Source organism: Cotesia glomerata, linkage group LG2, assembly GCF_020080835.1.
Source record: "Cotesia glomerata isolate CgM1 linkage group LG2, MPM_Cglom_v2.3, whole genome shotgun sequence".
Taxonomy (NCBI): Eukaryota; Metazoa; Arthropoda; class Insecta; order Hymenoptera; family Braconidae; genus Cotesia; species Cotesia glomerata.
In genome coordinates, this window is record NC_058159.1 from 3,051,696 (window position 1) to 3,074,071 (window position 22,376).

A 22,376-nucleotide genomic window follows, 5' to 3' on the forward strand; every position below is an offset into this window, starting at 1 on the left:
GTAGAATATATTATTATTATTATTTTATTTTTATTATTATTATTAATTATATTCTATTGTGTAGAAAATCGTGAAAAATTTCACATTGTTTTGATTAGAGATAAATCTAGTGACAAATCAAATGGAAATTGTCATTATTGTGAAAATGTGTGACGACGAAAATTTTAAAATGTAATAAAAAAAAAAAAAAAAAAATAAATCACAATGATCTTGAAATTTTATTTGCTTTCAATTTATTACTTGTATTTCCTTGATCATATAATAATAATTATTATTTAATTCAATTACGAGATGCCGGAATAATTTTAACCATGAAAATTATCATAATCAAAAAATTAAATATTCAGTGTGACAAATCACGTTAAAGTAAATATAGATCGATAAATTATTAGCATTCATCAAATGTGGTTGGCTTTTTAACGGTAAATTAATTACTTAAATTGATTATAAATAAACAATTAACGATTTGGAACCTTCGTTAAATGTGTAATATGTTTACTCAACTGATTGTTTACTTACAACTAATTAACATACCCAAAAATTGTATAAAAAGTACAATTTTAAGATGATGATTACTTGATAATGTAATTGATTTTTACTCGGATCAATAACTTTATTTTTATTCGCAATGATCCGAAAAATCGGTTTATTAATTTTTGCAATGATTTCTTCATCGTGCAGTGAAATGGTAAATTTTTTCAAGTGAATAATTCGTTAAATTTAATTTTTAATAGCTATTTAATCATTATATTATTCTATATTATCTAAAGATTCATCATCAATTTACTAACGATGAACTTCGATCTATTTTTCAATCGTCGAGAGAAACAGGTAATTGTCAATTATTAATTACTTTTTGAAAACTACACAGTAAAAAAAATTTATTTGAATCAAGTAAATAATTTGGAAGAATTTCATGTTTTTGATTTGAGTAGAAAAATTCTTAAACTAAGAAATTTTTCTTGTTTAAAGTTAATTTTACTTGATTCAAGAATTTTTCGTCTTGATCCAAGACAATGGACTTGTTCAAAAATTTTTCTCTTAATTCAAGATAATTTTTTTTCTGTATAGTAAAATTTTTTAATAAATTTGTTTCTCTGCTAAATTTATAACACTAATCATTTTTTTGAAGTACCTTACTATGAAATAGTACCAGTAGCACACAATTTTCACGTCCGAAACTTCAACAAAGACCCAACAGTAAAAATCAACTCTTTTGGCCAAAATTTAGAAATGTACTTAAGCCCATCCGATGCATTTTTGGTTAGTGAAAACACTCCTGTTTGGACGGCTCAACCCGACACAGATTCATTAAACGATGTTAAATATCGCAAAGTTAAAGATGTAAGTCTAGTCAAAGCTAATAATGAAAATTTGAAAGATCAAATAATTAATTTTGCTACTTAAAGCCCTTCAATGATGTCGGTCGAGCGTATCAAGACGCCCAGACCAACTCGGCAGTCGTTATTTACAGGTCTAAAAGAAATAGTCTAAAATTGTTCGGAAAAATTCACAACGACTTTATAATACGTCCTTTGCCTCGACGTTTTTTGAACAGATTTTTCCGAGTAAAGAGAAGTGTCGGAAATGAAACTGAGAACAGCGAATTTGTAGATACGCATCATCATATCATTTACAAACGCTCTGAAATGAGCAGTGCTGAATTGAAAAATGGAATTAGTATGTTAATTTTCTAATTTTGTGATTTTATTGATAATTTTAAGCTATTAAATAATCAATAATTGATTATTTTAATCAGGATTTGTCGAAAGAGCACGAAAATCTCATCTCAGTAGAAACAAACGCAGTTTACCAGATGTTATTTTTCCGCAAGTGTTGGCCATCTTAGACAACACATTATACCAGTAAATACTTTTATTATTTTTTTCAACAATAATTATTTAAAATTAATTTTTTAAAATTACAGAATTTTGAATAAAGATTACAAAACAGCAATTTTATATTTACTTTCATTTTGGAACGCTGTTGACTTGAGATACCGAACTATAAGCGACCCGAAAGTCCGATTGAATATCGCAGGTTTTATTATTTCAGTGGTAAATATTAAATTTTTCTTTTTATTCAGAAAAATGAGCAATTATTTAATAATCATAAAAATATAAAAAAAATTCAGTCAGAAGGAGGAACTCCGTACCTAGAAAATAATCGCCGCGGAAATATAGAACTTGACGCGGATTTGGCATTAACAGACATGAGTACATATTTTTATAGAGAAACGAGATTTCCATTTGAGACTTATGACATGGCTGTCGCTCTTACCAAGTAAATTGACAAATGTGTATTTATTAATTTATTTATTTCTACCAACTGTTTGTTTTTTTAATATTATTTCTCATATTTCAGCTACGATATGTGTAACGTAGAATACGGCTACTGCGACACTTCAACGTTAGGTAAAAATAATTTTATATTAAAAAAATATTGAACTTTTATCAAGAAAATTAATCATAAAAATATCAACAGGGTATGCATTCGAAATGGGAGCCTGTAACAGAAGTTCAGTCGACCGAAATACCGAAGCCGTAGGAATTGTGGAAGATAATGGTGGATTCAGCGCGATTCTTCCAGCTGCTCATGAAGTTGGTCACTTGTAAGTTTTATACTTCAATTATTAAATTAAAATTTTGATAATTAAATTGATTCATTAATTATTAATTACAGAGTGGGTGTTCCTCACGACGGTACTGAAGAAGCATCAGATTGTTCGGGCTTTGACGGCTACATTATGACCCCCACGGTTACTTTTGGCCGCAACAGCTTCCACTGGTCTAAGTGCAGTAAAAGACTGATGGAAGAATTCTTCGCGTAATTATTTTATTAATTAAAAAAAACAATAATTTCCCGATTTTTTTTAATTTTTAATTTTCTTAGCGGCAAGTTAAAAATACTTGAATTGTTTACTATAATTAATTTTTAATTCTTCAGGATGAGCGATGCATCTTGTCTTTTTGACCAGCCAAGAAAAAGCCAACAAATACCGCTCATGCTTCCAGGAAAAATTCAAACTCTCGATCAACAATGTCAAAAAGTTTATGGAACTAAGGCTTGTTATGTGAGTTTATATTTTAATATCAATTCGAATTTGATAGAGCAGCTAATTTTATATTTGTAATTTATAATTTTTTTCAGCATGATGAAAGAGTTTGTTCGAAATTAGACTGTGAAATCCCGAGGGGTGGAGGGTCATGTAAGTCAATATCTTCTGCTGCTGAAGGGTCTAAATGTGGCGAAGGAATGGTAAATATTTTGACTATTCACAATAGTTTAATAATTTAATAAACATAATATGTTTATTATCCTATTAATTATATTATATAAATTTTAAAAAATTGATTTTTAAAAATTGTAGTTTTGCATACGAGGAAATTGCATCGCTGAAAATTCAACGACTGTTCCAAACTGGGAAGAAGCAAAACCCGAGACAAATCCGTTTTGGGGTGATTACTTCGGGCTTTCTTCGATAAAAATTAATTAATTACCGAAAATACTGTAAAATATTGAGTTGTATTTAATTATTTATTTATTTGTGTGAAAATATTGTAAATAAAATATTTTTTTATTTAAATATGATTGTCGTTGTTTTAAATAAATACGGAATAAAAATAAGTAGTATATCATGATATGATATAGTAATTTATGGACTAAACATATCAATAAATAATTGGTCTTTTCTGAATAAAAGTGAAAAATTTTACAGAAATATCTCATTGCAAAATGAAGTCGCTTGCAATACTTTTGGTCTTAGTGCTTCAGTCTTTTAAATCTGGTTATTCAGCTCAGGTAAAAATTAATTAGTTAGAATAGTTTTTTTTTTTTTCTTAACAATAAATTCGTTTGTTAATAAAATTAAATTTTTAGCTTCACGGGTTGATGACCGATGAAGAAATTCAATCCGTATTTCAAAGCAATCGCGATAGTGGTATTTATTTTTATTTATTATTTTACAATGTTTGGGTGTATAATTAATTAAATTTTTATTAATTAGTACCAAAGTATGAAGTAGTACCGATTTTGCACTCAATGAATAAAAAAAATGTTAAGTATCCCGAAGTTTATTTCCATGCTTTTGGAAATGATATATCGTTATACTTGTGGCCTGCCGAGGGATTATTATTTGGAAAACACACACCTGTTTATACGGTACAGAGTGATAAACTGTCGTCAACAGGCTTACGTTACACAGAGTACGATGAATATGGTGTAAGATTTTTAAATAATTTAAAATTTTTTTTTTAATTTTCAATAGTAAATTGTTTTAATAATTTTTCAATAAAATTATCAGATCTATTACGCTTTTCGTGATGATAACAATAATGCAGCGATAATTGTTCGCGATGGAATGTACAACAAATATAAATTTGTAAGTCCAAAACTTAAAAAAAAAAAATTATTATTATAAATAAAACTAAATAATAAATTAACTAAAAATGTCAGGATGGAACTTTTAACAAAAACTACGTGATCAGATCTCTGCCGCCTCGCGTGATAGAAAATGTGATACTTAAAAATATATCATTCTTCAAAGCAAACTTATTCCCGACACCTCATTCACGTAGTTCATATTTTCTGACTAACCATCACGTTATATATCGGATGAATGACACGATTATTAAGCTAAAGAATCCTAGAAATATCATTTTTCCAGGTAAGTCCAACTAACAGATCATGATACTGACAATTTTGACTACGATAAATCTCACTAAAATTATTTTAAAAATATTTATCGATAGACAACCCAGTTGTGATTAAGAATTATAAAACTAATGATGGAACTAGTGGAAAAATTACACCTAATGAAATTATATACCCGGAGATACTTTTGCTGGTTGACTACGACACATTCAAGTCAGTAATTACATCATCAAAAAACGTAAAAATAATTGTAATAATAAAGTTAGCCGACATTTTTAATTTTTTTATTTTTCTTTATTTATTAAATTGGAACTAAAAAATGTCTTTTTAAAATTTTCTACATGTCAAATTTTTTTTTTTAATTGTTTGTAATAATTTTCTTCAATAAAAAAAATTATAAAAATTTTTAGATGTCAGCTAACTTAATTTTCATAAATAATTAAATATTTATTTTAAATTACAGATCCTTCGGATCAGATATTTCAGAGACTCTGGTATATATAGCGGCATTTTGGCACGGAGTGGATTTACGTTACAGACAATTAACGGATCCTCAAATAAACATAAACCTCGCGTCAATAATAATAGCAATGGTAATTAATAACATTAAATAATAATTATTATTTTATTTACAGTATCCAGGTACAAAAAATAATACATTATAGCTTTAGTATAAAAATATAAAAAATTTTCATTTTAACAACTTTCACTCGACTATTTTAACATCGATGCCAATGTCATCGTAGAGCGCCTTTTTAGTACCCGGAAACCCTTCTAAGATAGATTCGATAACATCCGTACAGAGCCGCTTGCGCTTGGAGTACGCTCGAGAGTACAAATCATAACTTTTTTGAACATTCTTCTTTTTGTCACCCAAATCTTCGGAATTATTAGCAGCTTTAAGGTCTTTTAATTTACTCTCAAGCTGCTCAACCCTCGCCTTGACTTCTTCATATTGTCGCCGAGCCTCTTCTAGGCTCGGAGTGGCTTTCAAAGCCGCCAAAGTAGCTTCTCGGGCTTTTATTTCTTTGTCAAGACTCTGGAACTTTGTTTCAAGCTCATTCGCGTGTGCTTTAAGCTCGCGATCTACTCGGATCAGTTCATGAGGCTCTTTTGTCGAATCCGGAACAATACAGTAAATTTTTATTTTTCCATACGTCTGCAAAAACATTTACAAGCCATAAAATATAGTAATATATGTAAATTATTAAATAATTTTTAATTAAATTTTATTTTATTTTAAATTATTTTATTTAATTAAATTATTAAATAATTTTAAATTAAATTAAATATTAAGAACCGTGTTATAAATAAATGATGAATTTTTTCTTACTTTCTCAAAGACTTTTCCCGCTTTTACCAATTTATCTAGTGACTGCTGAATCGCTGACTTCTTGGTCTCTGCAGAAAGATTCGACGCAATGTCATTGACGTTGTATGGTCGAATACGCGCTTGTAGAAATTTATATACCGCTTCTGTTGTCATTTTAGCTGAAGAAAATAAATTTTATTTATTAATAATAATTATTTTTTAGGACGAAGATGCAACACCGTACTTGAATGGATACCGCGTTAATGATAATGCAATAGATGTTGAAGCTATGAAGCCTATGGGGAAGTTTCTGTACAATGAAACTAAATTTGGAAAAAATTCTTATGACATTGCTGTCTTGCTTACTAAGTACACTGCTAATAATGATATTGAAATCAGCAAATATCTGACAATATTTAAAATTTTTAATGATGTTTTAAATAAAATTTTTTTTCATAATAATTTAATTAAGAAAATCTAAAAAATTGTCAGATGTTTGTTAAATTCACAATCATTGTCAATAAAATTTTATTTAATTTGAATTTATTGATTATATTTACTTAACATTGCTAATAGATTGCAAGTATGTGAATGGACTTCACCAAGAAATGATAGATCACAATGTCTTCCTTTAAGAGGTATTAATTAATCTGATATTAATTTTTTTAAATAATAGACTTGGTATTTTTTCAAAATTAATCAGTGAAAATAAATTATTTTTAAAGGAATAAGTAACTTTGGATCAGCTTGTGCGTGGAGTAAGAACAATAAAGCGGTTGAAGCCATCGCATTTGTACATGACGAAGGATTCAATGGAATTGCTACCGCTGCTCATGAATTAGCTCATGTGTAAATAATTAAAAATTTAGTTTGATTTTTAAAAAATTTAAAAATATAAAAAATAAATTAATTATATTAAAAATAAATAAATTTGTTAGATTGGGGGTACCGCATGATGGGTCAGCGTCAGCTCGTTATGTAGGAGGTCCTGGAGCTACCAGGTGTAAATGGGAAGACGGATATTTAATGAGCAGCAATCGGTTTGACAAAAAAGCATTCACGTGGTCTAAATGTACCAAAGAGTGTTTCAAGCATTTCTTGCAGTAAGTTGTCAAAAGTTATGGTCAATTATTAATTATATAATTATAATTATTAATTAATTATTATAATTATAGATCGTTAATAATTATTAATTAATAATTATTTTTGCAGGCTACCGATAGCTAAATGTCTTTTTAATAAACCGACGATGAACAGAGAACTACCGAAGATTTTACCGGGGACGCTGCTGTCTTTAGATGAACAGTGTGCTGAGGCAGGAGCTCTAGATGCTTGTCACGTACTTACAATTTATTTTTATAATTTATTTAATTTACTAATTAAGTTCGTGGTTGTTAATTAAAATACTAACTTTAATTTTTCAGCACGACGAACGAGCATGTACGTTGCTTTTCTGTTCGAGAAAAAATAACTCTGATGAGTGTTTCTCTACTGGACCGGCTGCTGAAGGGTCCACTTGTGGCAATGAGAAGGTAACTAGTCTTCTTTTAAATAAATGAATTTAATTATTATTATACTATTTAGACGAATCCCGGAAAAAGTAGACCCGAAATAATTTTAGAGTTATGAAAAATTTTTATAATATTTCATTAAAATTATTATAAAATAATAATAATAATGATATTTTTTTTTATTTTTTTTCTGCAACAAAAAATGGAGCGATCATTCTGGGAGTACTTGTTTTTTAGGAAAATTGTGGGTGTGATACAATTATTATTATTATAATTTTTATTTTATAATAATTTTAATGAAAAATGAATTTTTCGAAAATTTTATTTCTTTTCCAGGTCTATTTTTTCCAATTACCTATTTAGACCTAAAAAAAGTATTGGATTGACTAAAAAACAAATACTTTTTTCTTTGTCTCAATAGGGGAAAAATAAAATTATTTATTTTTTTAGATTTGCATTCAAGGACAGTGCGTTAATAGAAGACAATGGAGAACTCCTGGTATTAAACATTAGTATTACACAAAAAAGAATTAAAATTGTAGATATAAATGAAAATATTAAAATTTATAGAGATAAAAATTTATGTCAAACTTACCTTAACCTTTCATTAAAATTACACTCAATTAAAAACAGACGTCACTTAAAAAAACAAGCAGGTTATTTTTCAAAACTTTGGTAATTATAATATATTTTTTTTTATTTTGCTTGTTTGATTTATTGCTATTTATTACGTATGTACTTTTAATTATGATTGTAAACAGTTGAATGTAAATTATAAACGCACTTGTGTAAACAATGGCACGAGTATTGTCGCGCCGAAAGTAAATGCGTAATATGAAAGTTTGAACACAAGATGGCGGAGCGTGTCATGTCCGTTTTCATATTTTTTATAAGAATAAAAATTTTGAAATTTTTATGGATGAATATTATGTATTATAATTATTATTATAATAATAAATATAAGCTTACCACTACCATAGAAATTATAGAGAACTGCTAACACTCTAATATTCCTGTAACATAATTAATAATAATTATTAATAAAAAATATTTTTATTACATTAAATTTTCAATGTACCATGGCAGAATGGAGATACAGGAAACAGCATAATTTTAGCTTGATTTTATAAAATATTGATACACTCAAAATTAATTTATTCAAAAATATGTAATTTAGGGAAGAAGGATATAAATTAATAAATTAAAATAATAAATTATGTCAATGACGTAAATGGAAATTTTATGGCGCGGTACGCGGCAAAAAGCAGCCCGGGTTGCTGAAAAATTAATATTCGCTATTTTTTTTACTTATTTTACCGAAATAAATTATAATTACTACGGATTGGGTTTGAGATACTATATAGGGACGCATAATTAATACATTTTAGGTTTAATTTAGTCTAAAAAAGTAATTATTTAAATATAAATTGCAGAGCGACAAGAGCTGCGACTGCTATGCTTGAAAAGTCGGTGCGTACAAGTACAACTCGTCCACAAACCGCAATATCATCATGGCTGCGCAGTCGACTACTGCGCTGATTAGTTAAAGCGGAGCGCAGGCGCATCATTTTATTTTCAGCGGGAAAACAAATTTTTTGAAAATTAATATAAATTTTTTTTTATTTTAATAGAAAGTTGTTTTTTAAACTTAAATAAATTTTCAAAAAAAAAAAAATTATTAATTATTTTAGTAATTATTTAAAAATTATTTAACAATACAATAAAAAATTTTTGAAGAATATGAGTCAGGAAAATTGATAAAATTAAACGAAAAAATTTATTAAACTTAAAAATAATTATTTATTAAAAAAATTTATTCGTAATATTATTAGTCGAATACATATCATAAGTATGAAAGTATATAATACTAAAGTTAGCCGACAGCGAAAAATTTTTATTTTTTTTTTTTAATTGAATTAGCTATAAAAAAATATTAAAAAAAAATTGCACGTATAGTTTTTCAAATTTTTTACATGTGCAATTTTTTCTTTTATAAATTTTATCAATCAAAAAAATTCTAAAAACAAAAAAATATTTTTAAAAAATTGCACTAACAGTTTTAAAAGTTTTTTACAAATGAATTTTTTATTTATTTTTTTGTAATAATTTATTCACTGAAAGTATATATAATTCTATATTAAGAAGGTTAAGGTGCACTTTATTTAATCTTGATCACGTGATTCAGCACTTCCTCTTTCGCCAGCCGGCTTGATCGTCGTACTGTGAACCTTAAAGTTTCAGTTTCAATTTGACTTATATAGTCATTCATCGTTCAGTTTTCAAGACACACTGTCCCGATACCCGACACCCATTTCGCTAAATGTCAAGGTAACTATTACATTAATCAACAAAATTAAAAAATTCTATATTTGTAAAATAATAATCTAACCAAAAATATTTTTGGTTATGTTTCAGTGCCTCGTTAATTTTCCAATTATAAAAATAAATAAATAAAAATGAGCGACAAATCCAGTGAAGATTTATCTACTGCTATTTTAAAAACTAAAACCAAGCCGAATAGATTGCTGGTTGAAGATGCCGTCATGGACGACAATTCCATAGTCGTCATGTCAGAGAACAAAATGACTGAGCTTCAATTATTCCGTGGAGACACAGTCTTATTAAAAGGAAAAAGACGTAAAGAAACAGTTTGCATTGCCGTAACTGACAATGCTTGCTCCGACGAGAAGATCAAAATGAACCGCACCGTCAGGAACAACCTCCGAGTCCGTACAAGCGATGCTGTAGCTGTCCACCCTTGTCCACACATTAAGTACGGACAAAGAGTCCATATATTACCAATTGATGATACCGTTGAAGGACTTACGGGTAATTTATTCGAAGTTTACCTCAAACCTTACTTCTTAGAAGCCTACCGTCCAGTTTACAAAGGCGACAATTTTATCGTCAGAGGAACAATGAGACCAGTAGAGTTCAAAGTAATTGAAACAGAGCCAGGTCCGTTTTGCATTGTCGCACCAGAAACAGTGATTCACTGCGAAGGCGAGCCAGTTAAACGAGAAGAGGAAGAAGAGTCTTTGAACGCTGTAGGGTACGACGATATCGGCGGGATGCGCAAGCAATTAGCTTTAATAAAAGAGATGATCGAATTGCCCCTACGTCACCCTTCATTATTCAAAACAATCGGCGTTAAGCCTCCACGTGGAATATTGATGTATGGTCCTCCAGGAACTGGAAAGACACTAATTGCTCGCGCAGTTGCCAATGAAAGTGGCGCTTTCTTCTTTTTAATCAACGGACCGGAAATCATGAGCAAGATGGCGGGCGAATCTGAAAGCAATTTGCGCAAAGCTTTTGAAGAAGCTGAGAAAAATTCTCCAGCTATTATATTTATTGATGAAATAGACGCAATCGCTCCGAAACGCGACAAAGCTCAGGGAGAAGTTGAGAAGAGAATTGTATCGCAATTGCTGACTTTGATGGACGGTATGAAGAAAAGCGCACATGTTATTGTAATGGCAGCAACAAATCGTCCCAATAGTATCGATGGAGCTCTTCGCCGCTTCGGGCGCTTTGATAGAGAAATTGATATTGGAGTTCCTGATGCAATTGGTCGCTTAGAAATCCTTCAGATTCACACCAAAAATATGAAGCTTGCTGATGATGTTGAATTAGAACAGATAGCCGCTGAAACTCATGGACATGTTGGCGCTGATTTGGCCTCACTGTGCTCTGAAGCTGCTCTTCAGCAAATTAGAGAAAAAATGGATCTTATTGATCTGGATGATGATCAAATTGACGCTGAAGTTCTGGCATCTTTGTCGGTAACAATGGACAATTTTAGATTCGCTTTGGGCAAAAGTGCTCCAAGCGCGCTGCGAGAAACTTCTGTTGAAGTTCCTAATATCACTTGGGAGGACGTCGGAGGGCTGCAGAATGTTAAGAGAGAGTTACAAGAGCTTGTACAGTACCCTGTTGAACGTCCTGAGATGTTCTTGAAGTTCGGAATGCAGCCTTCAAGAGGAGTCTTGTTCTATGGCCCGCCGGGCTGTGGTAAAACTTTGTTGGCTAAGGCAATTGCTAATGAGTGCCAAGCTAACTTTATTTCTATCAAAGGACCGGAATTGCTAACGATGTGGTTTGGCGAAAGTGAAGCTAATGTGAGAGATATTTTTGATAAAGCTCGAACCGCTGCTCCGTGTGTTCTTTTCTTTGATGAGTTGGATTCTGTCGCTGCTGCACGAGGTGGCTCTGCTGGAGACTCTGGTGGTGCTTCGGACAGAGTTATTAATCAGATTCTCACGGAGATGGATGGAATGGGCGCTAAGAAAAATGTGTTTATAATTGGAGCGACTAATAGGCCGGATATCATTGATCCAGCGGTACTCCGTCCGGGAAGACTGGATCAACTTATTTATATTCCACTTCCTGATAAACCTTCTCGTGAAGCTATTCTTAAAGCGAACTTACGTAAGTCACCAGTGGCTGAGGATGTGGACTTGAGCTTTCTAGCTGAAGCTACTCGCGGCTTTTCGGGTGCAGATTTGACAGAGATTTGCCAACGTGCTTGCAAACTCGCGATTAGAGAGTGTATTGAGATTGATACTCGCAGAGAAAAAGAATGCGAGGAGGCTAAAATGGAAATGGAGGATTTAGATGATCCAGTTCCGGAAATTACTAAGAAACATTTTGAACAAGCGATGAAATTCGCTCGTCGTTCTGTTTCTGATGCGGATATAAGAAAATATGAAAATTTCTCGATTACTCTTCAACAGTCTCGTGGAATTGGATCTAATTTCAGATTCCCGCAATCTGCGACTCAAGCTCCAGCTCAAGAACAGCAACAAGTTTTTTCTGAAGAGCCAGATGATCTTTATGATCAAAATTAATTACTAACTCTTTTTTTTTTGTTCGGATTTATTTACAATTTCTTAAGCTTTTATTGATTCTTTTTTTTACGTTCATTGTAACTTTAAAATATTAATAAGAAAATTCTACCTCATATTTAATAAGTAGATATAATATTAATATTTAATTAATCTTACAAATATTTTTCTACTGAAATTTATTATCATAAATATGTCATAGCTTTCCAATTATCGAATGTAATTTTTAAAGTCAATATTAATTAATAAAATAATAAAATTTATAAAACGAATAATTAAGAAATTTATTATTACCTGAAAATAATGAATAATTAGTTAATTTATATAAATTGAAAATATTAATTCAGTTAATAATTTTTTTATATTAAGATACATGGAAAGAACAAGATGACACTGAATATCATCATCCCAGATTATACTGAGTGAAAAAAAATTTCAGATAGTAGCTAGTATAATCCAGATTACAATTATAATCCAGATTTCACGCAGTATAATCTGGATTTTTTTTAGCTACTATCTGAAATTTTTTTCACCACAAATATCACTGAGTATAATCTGGGATGATATCCAGTGTCATCTTGTTCCTTCTGTGTAGATATATTAATATTTAAGGTAGACCCAGTTACTGACACTGTTTTGTCAAAATTGATTTTTTGAGATTTAATTTTTTTAATTAGAATAAAATTCCAAGTGTCAAATAACTAGGCCAGTGTCAATAACTGGGTCTTTTACCTTAATTAATCTTACAAATATTTTTCTACTGAAATTTATCATAGTTTTCTAATTAATAAATGTAATTTTTAAAGTCAACACATCAATAAAATAATAAAATTCAAGAATTAAAGTTTAAGAAATTTATTACCTGAAAATGATGAATAATTATTTAATTTAAATAAATTAAAATTATTAATTCAGTTAAAAGTTTTTTTTTTATATTCAGATACTTGAACATTTTCAATTTATGTTATAAAAATTTTACTCATTACTTTTTTATTAATCAGTTCTTTTTTTTACAAAAATTCATTAAATAATAAAAAAAAATAGTTTAAGAAATTTATTATTATCTGAAAATAATGAATAATTATTTAATTTAAATAAATTAGATTAATTCAGTTAATAATTTTTTTATATTCAGATACTTGAACAATTTAAATTTGTTATAAAAATTTTACTCATTACTTTTTTTTTGATTAATCAGTTCTTTTTTTTTACAAAAATTCATTAAATAATGAAACAAAAAATATCAAATCAATAGAAAATATTAAATTAATTAATGAAAAACTTTTATTACAATATCAAGAAAAAAAAAAATTTACATTTATATAAAAAATGTTAAAATTTTAAAGAAAATATCTAAAATAATTATAACCAGTTAAATAATACTTTTGTACAATTGCTTTAAATAAAACTTTGTTTCTAAATCACGGGTATTTATTATTATTATTTTTAATTATTCTTATAAACATATTCACTGACATCTAGACTTAACGATATTAACAGGTAGGCCAAGATTAAACAACTCCTCATCTGTTTTAGTGTTAAGATCTTTGTAATAGTGATTGACAGCATCCCAGCAAATATCTGTGAGCCTGGGTATCCGTAACCACGAAGAGTACAGAGTATTTATTTCGATCAACTGTGAAAGTAAAAATAATTTTTCAAGATTTAGCTACAAGGATAACTTAATCATTAATATAAACATTGATAATTACTCTGTCATTTGTATTCTTGATTCTCCCACCAAAGATATACATCTTGCCATTATAAGTAATTAGAGCATCATGCTCGCAAACAGGTTGAGGCAGAGAAAAGCCGAATTTATTCAAGCAGGTCCATTGAAGTGTGCGCAAATTCAGCTGCCAAATATCACTGTAAATCGTGTGATTCATATTTCCTCCAGAAATAATCACACTTACATCTTTAGTCAGCGGATCAATGTACGAGGAGTTGCCAAAATTAGTCCTGACATCAGGAAAAGGCTTGTCGTTGTTTGGATCTCCGGTGGTGCTTAAAATGTACCAGCGATTCTGCTCAACATCGTAGGCTTGAATCGTCTAAAAAAAAATGAAAATTAATCTAAGCAATTTATTTTAAGAAATTATTCAACATCAGAGATGAACAGAAAAAAAATGTTTTTGAATCAAGTATATAATTTTGAAGAACTTAATATTCTTGATTTGAGTAGGAAAATTCTTGATTTAAGGAAATTTCACTTGATTCAAGAATTTTTCGTCTTGATTTAAGACAATTACCCTCTTCAAAATTATATTCTTGGTTCAAGAATTTTTCTTTTGACTCGTTAATTTTTTTTTCAGTGTGACATTAAAGTTAGCAGTCACTAGACAATTTTATTTAAAAATAAGTTTGTTACGAAAAATTATTTTTAAAAAATTGCATTAAAATTTTTTTTTTTAGTTTCTACATGTCAATTTTTTTTTCTCATAATTTATTAGTTAAAAACAATTTTTAAAATTGTCAAATATCTGCTAAATTAATTTTTATACATCACATGACATTAAAGTTAGCAGTCACTTGATAATTTTTTAATTTTATTTAACAAACAAATTTATTCTGAAAAATTACTTTTAAAAAATTACATTTTTGATTTTTTTTAATTTCTACAACTCCATTTTTTTTCTCATATTTTTTTTGCCATAATTTATTAATTACAAAAAGTCTTAAAACTGTCAAATATTTGCTAAATTAATTTTTATCCACCAAAAATGACATTAAAGTTGGCAATCACTTGACAGTTTTTTAATTTTATTAAAAAAATAAATTTATTCTGAAAAATTAATTTAAAAAAATTGCATTTTTTAATTTTTTTAAATTTCTACAAGTCAATTTTTTTTTCTCATAATTTATTAGTTAAAAAAATTCTTAAAATTGTCAAATATCTGCCAAATTAATTTTTATACATCAGATGAAATTCAAGTTTGCAGTCACTTGATAATTTTTTAATTTTATTTAACAAACAAATTTACTCTAAAAAATTACTCTTAAGAAATAGCATTTTTATTTTTTTTTAAATTTCTATAAATCAATTTTTTTTTCACATGAATTATAAATTTAAAAAATTTTTTAAATTATCAAATATCTGCTAAATAAATTTTTATAGATCAGAGCTAAGTTTTGATACCTTAATTTCGCGGATTCTCTCCTCGTACAATTTAATAAATAATACATAGATTCTTTTTCCATCATAAGCCAGCTCAATGTCTTCATAATACCCTGGAAAGTCATTTCCATTTTCAGGGGTGAGTTTTTCCCAGATCGCGGTCTCCGGGTCGACTCTGTAGACGCTTAAATTGTGATTATTACCAATGGTGTACAAATAGGAGCCATGATTTACAAAATTGTGGATAATAGACCGCTCAGGAATAGGTCCCTTGGCTTTTATCTTGACGACTCTGTTCTCGTCCTTGAGGTGGTGGGTGTAGAGGTAACCTTTCGACTGGTTCTCATTCCAAGTGGCGACGATTAACTTGTCAGACTTGAATGTCATACCGAGAATTATTTCGCTGTTTGTTGGGAGGTACTGCTGCTTTGGCAGACATGACCAGACACCGGTGGACAAGTTGTACTTCCAGATTTGTTTTATTATTTTAGGGTTGTCGTAGTCGGTGATAGTGTCTCTGTTGACTATGTATTTATAACCACTAAAAGAGTACAGGTATTTTTCGTCACTAAATATCGTAGGAAATGTCCTGGGTGATGGTCGTGCTTCACTTATAGGGTTCAAGCACTCCGTGAAGACAAATGGTTTGAATACATACATTTCTATTTTTATTTTTTATTATTTAATATTCATAAATTTTATTCCATCACCAACACTTGTGGCACGTGCATCATATGACAACAGACGTGAAGTTGGTCAACGATCTACCGGCTGGATTTTGAAATAATTTATTATGAAAATTAAGTTAGCCGACACTCAAAAATTTTTGATTTTTTTTATTAATTAAAAATTATAACTAAAAAACTATTTTTTAAAAATTCCACGTGTAATTTTAAAAATTTTTGTTTTAATTTTTTAAAAATTAGAACTAAAAAATATTTTTTAAAAATTGCACTTATAGTTTTTCAAGTTTTTTATAAATGAAAAATTTTTTTTTTTTGTAATTATTTTTTCAACAAGAAAAAAATTTTTTAAATGTCGGCTAATTTAATTTTCATTTAAAAATTGCATTTAGTTTTTTACAAATAAACATTTTTTTTTTATTTTTTTGTAATTTTAATTTTTTATTGAGATAAAAATTAACTGCAAATGTTACAATATTTTTCATTTAAAAAAGTTTTAATTAAATATTATTGTTTTATAATAGATTTATATAAGTATAAAATATTCATTAATGAATTTAATTTATTTTTCACATAATGAAATCGAGATTTGGCAATTTTTTTAACAAGTACATTTTTACAAAAAAAGTTTTTGAAATTCTGTCTATAGAAGTTAAAAAATATTACAAGTTAATTTTTTTTTTTCAAGAATAAATTAAAAAATTAGTCATAATTTTTTTTTGTATATTTTTTATAATAAATAATTTGTTTATAAATATTACAGAAAAATCACTTATCAATTATTTTCATTATCATATTTATTTCATAATAAATTATTTTTTTACATAATTATACTTGTAAATTCCAATAATTTGAGGTACATGATTAGTCATAATTATCTCAGAAAAAATTTATAAAAATAAATATATTTATAAAGATTTAGTACTTTGTGCGGCAACAATTTCACTACAATAGTATATAAAATAAAAAACTAAATAAATAATTTGATCAAAAAATATCTATAATTTTTTCCATAAATAAAAAATAAAATTCACTGGCATCTAGACCTCACAAATTTAATCGGTAGTCCAAGTTCAAACAGTTCTTCATCTGTTTTAGAATTCAAATCTTTGTAATAATAATTAACTGCTTCCCAGCAAATGTCTGCTAGTTTCGGTATCCGTAGCCAAGCTGAGTAAAGAGAATTCACTTCAGTCAACTGGAAATACATTAAATCATTAATTAAAAATTAACACAAATCAAAAATTAAATAAATATGCTGGATTTATTTTTTCAGTAAAACATTGAATTGATTCAACTCATATTTTAATTTTAAAACAAGCCTACCTCACTTTTTTGATAATAAAAAATTTGCAATAAATAATTACTCTATTATTTGTCCTTTTAATCCGTCCACCGAAGACATACATCTTGCCATCTCGGGAAGTAGTCGCATCATGCTCACAAATAGCTAAAGGCAAAATAGATCCAAGTTTATTTAAGCAGGTCCATCGCAGCGTAGACAGCCTGAGCTGCCAAACATCACTGTAAATTTTTCGATCCATTGTTCCTCCAGAGATCACAATACTAATTTCCCTGGTTTCAGGATCTACTACGTGATCAATTCCGAAATTAATCCTGAGATCTGGATAAGGTTTATCATTCTCTGGGTCTCCAGTAGTTTCTAAAATATGCCAGCGGTTCTGCTCAATGTCGTAAGCTTGTAATGTCTGCAATAAAAAATAATAATTTACTAGCAACGTTGCAGACAATATGTGTAATTTTGTTAAATTGCACTGTACTTTTTTAACTATTGACGTTTGTTAAAGATATAAACTCATCTCGATGTTACACTCATCAAGAGCTTTCATTTGAGTACCCACATGCATTTATATATATTTTTCATATATACATATATATAAATATATAAAATATATGAAAAATTGATGTGGGTACTTAAATGAAAGATCTCGATGATTGTAACATCAGGATGAGCTTATATCTTTAAAAATGTCAATAGTTCACGAGATACAAGGTAATTTTTTAATTATTGACATTTTTAAAGATATAAGCTCCTCCTGATGTTACATTGATCAAGAGCTTTCATTTGAGTACCCACATGCATTTTGATATATTTTTCATATATACATATATAATATATATAAATTTATGAAAAAATGATGTGGGTACTCAAATGAAAGGTCTCGATGAGTGTAATGTCTGGGTGAGCTTATATCTTTTAAAATATCAATAGTTCAGAAGATATTTATTAAAATGCCCTGTACTTTCTTAACTATTGACATTTTTAAAGATATAAAATCATTCCGATGTTATACTCATCAAGAGCTTTCATTTGAGTACCCATATGCATTTTTATATATTTTTCATATATACGTATATATAATATATATAATATATAAAATATATGAAAAAATGATGTGGGTACTCAAATGAAAGGTCTCGATGAGTGTAACATAGGGATGAGCTTATATTTTTAAAAATGTCAATAGTTCACGAGATACAAGGTCATTTCTTACTTATGTATCTAGAGATAGAGTATTTTCGAATGCAACCTAAATATCATCATAAATTGACTATTGGTGAGAATGATATGAAACCATGAAAAGGCACAAGACTTTTCCAACGATACCAAATTTAACCATAAAAACCGATTTTATCATATAAATACACTAGCCACAAAATTTTGCTTATTCTCTTAATAATATAGATAAAAAATTATTCGAGGATAAAATAAAATTTATTACTACAAAACTTTTGGTACCTTGAGTTCACGAACTCTTTCTCCTCGAAGTTTTACAAATATCACATAAATTTTTCTTCCATCAAACGCTAGTTCAATATCAGCGTAATCTCCTGGGAAGTCATCACCATTGTCAGGAGACATTTTCTCCCAGATTCCAGTCTCTGGATCTATTCTAAAAACTCCAAGGCCACGGTCATTTCCTATAGTGTATAAATACGACCCGTGGCTTATAAAATTGTGGGAAAAGAATCGTTTGGGCAATGGACCCTTGGTTGTCATTTTTTCAACTTCATTTTCGTTTTTCAAGTAATGTGTGTAGAGGTAACCTTTTGACTGACACTTGTTCCAAGTGACTACGATCAACTTTTCAGACTTGAAAGTCATGCCCAGGATAATTTCATTGTTGGTCGGGAAAAATCGCTGCTCTGGCAAGCACGTCCAGACGCCAGTGGCTAAATTATACTTCCAAATCTCTTTTATTATTCTCGCGTCGTCAAAATCTGTCGCAGTGTGGATATTCAACATGTACTTGTAGCCACTGAATGAGTACAGATACTTTTCATTGCAGAATATTGTAGGGAAGGTCCTGGGGCTCGGTTTTATTTCACTTGATTGGGTTTCACATTCCTTGAACACGTATGGCTTAAATGAATACATTTTAAAATGTAAATAATTACAGATGGTTTATTTTTGTACTCTGGTATTTATATCTGACACTTTTATGTTAGTTGTTATCGATCATTGAAAGTAAACGTGAAGTTTGCCGAGAATAAAAAGCGCGGTTTTAAAATATCTGAGAATTTTTAGTAAAAAAAATTTAGAATTGTTTTTTAATTGACAGGTATAATGTTAATTTGCAAATAATTGCTTTAAATTATTATGAAAATTAATTCAGCAGATATTTTATAATTTTAAGAATTTTTTTAACAAATAAATTATGTCAAATAAAATGAGAAAAAAAATTGACATTTAGAAAATTAGAAAAATAAAAAGTCTAATTTTTTAGAAATGATTTTTCGGAGCAAATTTATTTATTAAAGAAAATTAAAAAATTGTCAAGCGACTGCTAACTTTAATATAATTAAATTATTGTTTAAACACTACACAAATAAATTTTAATTTCGTAGTTAATAACACTGAAGATAAAAAGTATTAGATCATTTTTAAAACACAAACTATGTATTATTTTTTTGTATAGTTAAAATTTTTTTAATTAATTATTATTAATTTATTTTTTATTCTTTGAATCTGTGAAATGTCAAATGTAGAATTTTTTTTTCTATATTCTGGATTTATAATTCATCGTGTCATCTTGAGGAATATTAATTAACACGTCATTATTGGGCCAGCTTCAAATTAAATGTTCTTGTTTTCTAAAACAGTAATAAAAAATAATTAATTTTTTTTAGATAATTAACTATTTAATTTTATCAAAAAAAAACAATGGAATTATTTTTGACTATTTATTTTAATTAAAGTAAATAAATTAAATACATTTATTTATTTATTGTCTTATTCAATATTATTAAATATTAAATATTTTATAAAAAATTAATTAAATCACACATCTTTTTTTTAATAATTAAAAATTAAAAACAAAATTATCTGCTGATTTTAGAGTTAAAATATATTTACAACAATTTTATTCGCACTGTAATTATTTTTATACGTTCATAGATTAATAACAATTATTAATTATAAAAATTAAAAAATAAACTTTATATTATTTACTGTCATACAGCGTCAAAAAATGACAGTGTTTATAACCAATAAAATATTTTAAAATTTTTTTTAAAGAATTCATAATAATAACCATCTGCTGATAAAATAATTTTCTAATTAAATTACATTCAAATTTTCGCGCTTTGATCTACTAGCGCCATCTATTCCGAGTTTCGTTACAAATTTGAAATTTGCGAGCCCAGTGCGCAAGCGCGTAGAGAGAATCGACCAATAGGAAGCCGAGGCTCTCCCCTACTTTTGTGCTTACAACCGACTTGACTTTCGGGCTCAGAACAATCAACGGTCGCGCCTAGAAAAGCTAGATCTTGGTAATTGGGTACAAATAACTATTTTTTAGGGTAATTATTCACTAATTTGTACTTAAATCTTAATAAAACAGCTCTAGAATCACTCGGGAATAATAATTTATAAAATTTTCGCGTATTTATTTGTAAAAACGTTAAAATATATTCTGAAAGTTGTCATAGTGGCGGGATTCGAATTTACTGCGTATTTTATCTTTTTTTGCAATAATTACGTATTTATTTCGGGATTTTTTTCATTAAAATAACTTAAAAAAATTCGGGAAATAATTATTTCGATAAATTTTTATTAATTATTCTATAAATATTTATATTTTGGTACTCGCATTTAGATCACGGTCAGTATATCTATATACACTATATGTATAGATATACACACTAACATATAACTAATTTCATTACAATTAATAGTAAACGGTCATTCAAATATTTATAATCAAATAATGTAAAATAATTATCATTAATTATCCAATATTTAAGGCGCATTGAAAATTTAATGTATTTTTAATTGAATGTATTTTAACATATTTTTTTTTTTTTTTTGTTAATAATTTTCGAAATTGAATTTTAATGAAAATTAAGTTAGCCGACATTTCAAAATTTTTAGAAATTTTTTATTGAGAAAAATTTCAATTAAACAATTAAAAAAAAAAATTTCACATATAAAAAACTTGAAAAACTATAAGTGTAATTTTTTAAAAATATTTTTTTAGTTGTAATTTAATTAATAAAAAAAATCAAAAATTTTTAGACGTCTGCTAACTTCAGTGTCATGAATTTTAACTTGCTTAAAAAAATTAATTTAACATATTCTATCATATTTTCATTTATAATACTAATAATAATAATATTTTTATGAATTATTAATTAACTAATTTTATCCGTATATTTCTCATAAAATTTCCTATAAAAAAAAATAATCATTTGCAAAAATATAAAAATCTGACACAAGTACCAGTTCAAGCTTTTCGTTGATAAGAAAAGTTCTAGAAATCGTCGCGATTCTTAAACCCGTAGAATTAATAAAATTCAGTTTATTTGAATTGTGTTTATCTTTAGTGAGTGTAGTTGAGTAATTAGTAATCAGTTAAAGTGAGTGAGTGAGTGAGTGTAAGTTTTGAAGTGAGTGTGAGTGTAAAAATTCAGAATTTTCAAAACAAGCAGGCCAGAGTTTCCAGATGCAGCTAAATTCATCATCCGACATAATGGGGTATTTTATCACATACTTATGATTATTTATTTTATTTTATAAGAAAAAAAATTATTAAATAAATTATTATTTTCTGTTTCAGAAAAAGTCAGTCAAGTGCTGGAACCCTTCTGATCTTTTCTCAGAGGTTGGTAATGCATGTTTTTTAGTTTTAATAATAAATTTGCTTATAAAATATCGATTTATTATTTGTATTATGATGATGTTCATTATCATTCAATTGACAATTTTATTTTTAAAAATTGAACCAATTT

The 22,376-nt window shown here is 27.9% G+C and overlaps 6 protein-coding genes across 6 annotated transcripts; 3 read left to right on the forward strand and 3 right to left on the reverse strand.

Moving 5' to 3' along the window:
- Positions 1-29: 29 nt before the first annotated feature.
- LOC123259189 (kelch domain-containing protein 10 homolog) lies at positions 30-16,199 on the reverse strand. The gene is made up of 4 exons (XM_044719519.1): positions 15,463-16,199; positions 14,036-14,377; positions 13,755-13,959; positions 30-45 (listed from the first exon to the last, which is right to left on the reverse strand). The coding sequence occupies exons 1-3, from the start codon at positions 16,099-16,101 to the stop codon at positions 13,792-13,794; spliced, it is 1,149 nt and encodes a 382-aa protein (XP_044575454.1). The 5' UTR covers positions 16,102-16,199; the 3' UTR covers positions 30-45; positions 13,755-13,791.
- Positions 585-3,520, forward strand: LOC123259177 (venom metalloproteinase 3-like). The gene is made up of 13 exons (XM_044719491.1): positions 585-688; positions 771-831; positions 1,133-1,344; positions 1,410-1,680; positions 1,760-1,865; positions 1,928-2,057; positions 2,135-2,283; positions 2,365-2,414; positions 2,485-2,611; positions 2,683-2,826; positions 2,947-3,073; positions 3,151-3,258; positions 3,371-3,520. The coding sequence occupies exons 1-13, from the start codon at positions 629-631 to the stop codon at positions 3,494-3,496; spliced, it is 1,671 nt and encodes a 556-aa protein (XP_044575426.1). The 5' UTR covers positions 585-628; the 3' UTR covers positions 3,497-3,520.
- LOC123259176 (venom metalloproteinase 3-like) lies at positions 3,727-8,064 on the forward strand. The gene is made up of 14 exons (XM_044719490.1): positions 3,727-3,801; positions 3,880-3,940; positions 4,007-4,221; positions 4,304-4,381; positions 4,456-4,666; positions 4,752-4,866; positions 5,117-5,246; positions 6,189-6,334; positions 6,542-6,603; positions 6,691-6,814; positions 6,904-7,068; positions 7,178-7,304; positions 7,390-7,497; positions 7,927-8,064. Exons 1-14 carry the CDS (start codon positions 3,736-3,738, stop codon positions 7,987-7,989), a joined length of 1,671 nt encoding a protein of 556 aa, XP_044575425.1. The 5' UTR covers positions 3,727-3,735; the 3' UTR covers positions 7,990-8,064.
- Positions 5,267-7,506, reverse strand: LOC123259206 (homologous-pairing protein 2 homolog). The gene is made up of 3 exons (XM_044719546.1): positions 7,377-7,506; positions 5,987-6,146; positions 5,267-5,812 (listed from the first exon to the last, which is right to left on the reverse strand). The coding sequence occupies exons 1-3, from the start codon at positions 7,403-7,405 to the stop codon at positions 5,360-5,362; spliced, it is 642 nt and encodes a 213-aa protein (XP_044575481.1). The 5' UTR covers positions 7,406-7,506; the 3' UTR covers positions 5,267-5,359.
- Positions 9,658-12,382, forward strand: LOC123259164 (transitional endoplasmic reticulum ATPase TER94-like). The gene is made up of 2 exons (XM_044719461.1): positions 9,658-9,804; positions 9,892-12,382. The coding sequence occupies exon 2, from the start codon at positions 9,933-9,935 to the stop codon at positions 12,324-12,326; it is 2,394 nt and encodes a 797-aa protein (XP_044575396.1). The 5' UTR covers positions 9,658-9,804; positions 9,892-9,932; the 3' UTR covers positions 12,327-12,382.
- Positions 16,200-17,006: 807 nt separating the features above from the next.
- Positions 17,007-19,711, reverse strand: LOC123259377 (kelch domain-containing protein 10 homolog). The gene is made up of 3 exons (XM_044719830.1): positions 18,886-19,711; positions 17,492-17,833; positions 17,007-17,322 (listed from the first exon to the last, which is right to left on the reverse strand). Exons 1-3 carry the CDS (start codon positions 19,522-19,524, stop codon positions 17,155-17,157), a joined length of 1,149 nt encoding a protein of 382 aa, XP_044575765.1. The 5' UTR covers positions 19,525-19,711; the 3' UTR covers positions 17,007-17,154.
- Positions 19,712-22,376: the final 2,665 nt, after the last annotated feature.

Excerpts from the sequence above, each read along its gene's own strand:
- LOC123259377 (XM_044719830.1), bottom strand. The coding sequence starts at position 19,524 with ATGTATTCATTTAAGCCATACGTGTTCAAGGAATGTGAAACCCAATCA. Across the intron at positions 17,834-18,885 it reads AAAGAGTTCGTGAACTCAAG|ACATTACAAGCTTACGACAT; the intron begins GTACCAAAAGTT and ends TTTTTATTGCAG. Across the intron at positions 17,323-17,491 it reads TTAAAAGGACAAATAATAGA|TTGACTGAAGTGAATTCTCT; the intron begins GTAATTATTTAT and ends ATGTATTTCCAG.
- LOC123259176 (XM_044719490.1), top strand. The coding sequence starts at position 3,736 with ATGAAGTCGCTTGCAATACTTTTGGTCTTAGTGCTTCAGTCTTTTAAA. Across the intron at positions 5,247-6,188 it reads CGTCAATAATAATAGCAATG|GACGAAGATGCAACACCGTA; the intron begins GTAATTAATAAC and ends ATTATTTTTTAG. Across the intron at positions 7,069-7,177 it reads TGTTTCAAGCATTTCTTGCA|GCTACCGATAGCTAAATGTC; the intron begins GTAAGTTGTCAA and ends TTATTTTTGCAG.
- LOC123259164 (XM_044719461.1), top strand. The coding sequence starts at position 9,933 with ATGAGCGACAAATCCAGTGAAGATTTATCTACTGCTATTTTAAAAACT.
- LOC123259177 (XM_044719491.1), top strand. The coding sequence starts at position 629 with ATGATCCGAAAAATCGGTTTATTAATTTTTGCAATGATTTCTTCATCG. Across the intron at positions 2,415-2,484 it reads CTGCGACACTTCAACGTTAG|GGTATGCATTCGAAATGGGA; the intron begins GTAAAAATAATT and ends AAATATCAACAG. Across the intron at positions 2,612-2,682 it reads GCTCATGAAGTTGGTCACTT|AGTGGGTGTTCCTCACGACG; the intron begins GTAAGTTTTATA and ends TATTAATTACAG.
- LOC123259206 (XM_044719546.1), bottom strand. The coding sequence starts at position 7,405 with ATGCTCGTTCGTCGTGCTGAAAAATTAAA. Across the intron at positions 6,147-7,376 it reads CGTCGTGCTGAAAAATTAAA|AGCTAAAATGACAACAGAAG; the intron begins GTTAGTATTTTA and ends TTTATTTTCTTC. Across the intron at positions 5,813-5,986 it reads CGGGAAAAGTCTTTGAGAAA|ACGTATGGAAAAATAAAAAT; the intron begins GTAAGAAAAAAT and ends ATGTTTTTGCAG.
- LOC123259189 (XM_044719519.1), bottom strand. The coding sequence starts at position 16,101 with ATGTATGTATTCAAACCATTTGTCTTCACGGAGTGCTTGAACCCTATA. Across the intron at positions 14,378-15,462 it reads AGAGAATCCGCGAAATTAAG|ACGATTCAAGCCTACGATGT; the intron begins GTATCAAAACTT and ends ATTTTTTTTTAG. Across the intron at positions 13,960-14,035 it reads TCAAGAATACAAATGACAGA|TTGATCGAAATAAATACTCT; the intron begins GTAATTATCAAT and ends TTACTTTCACAG.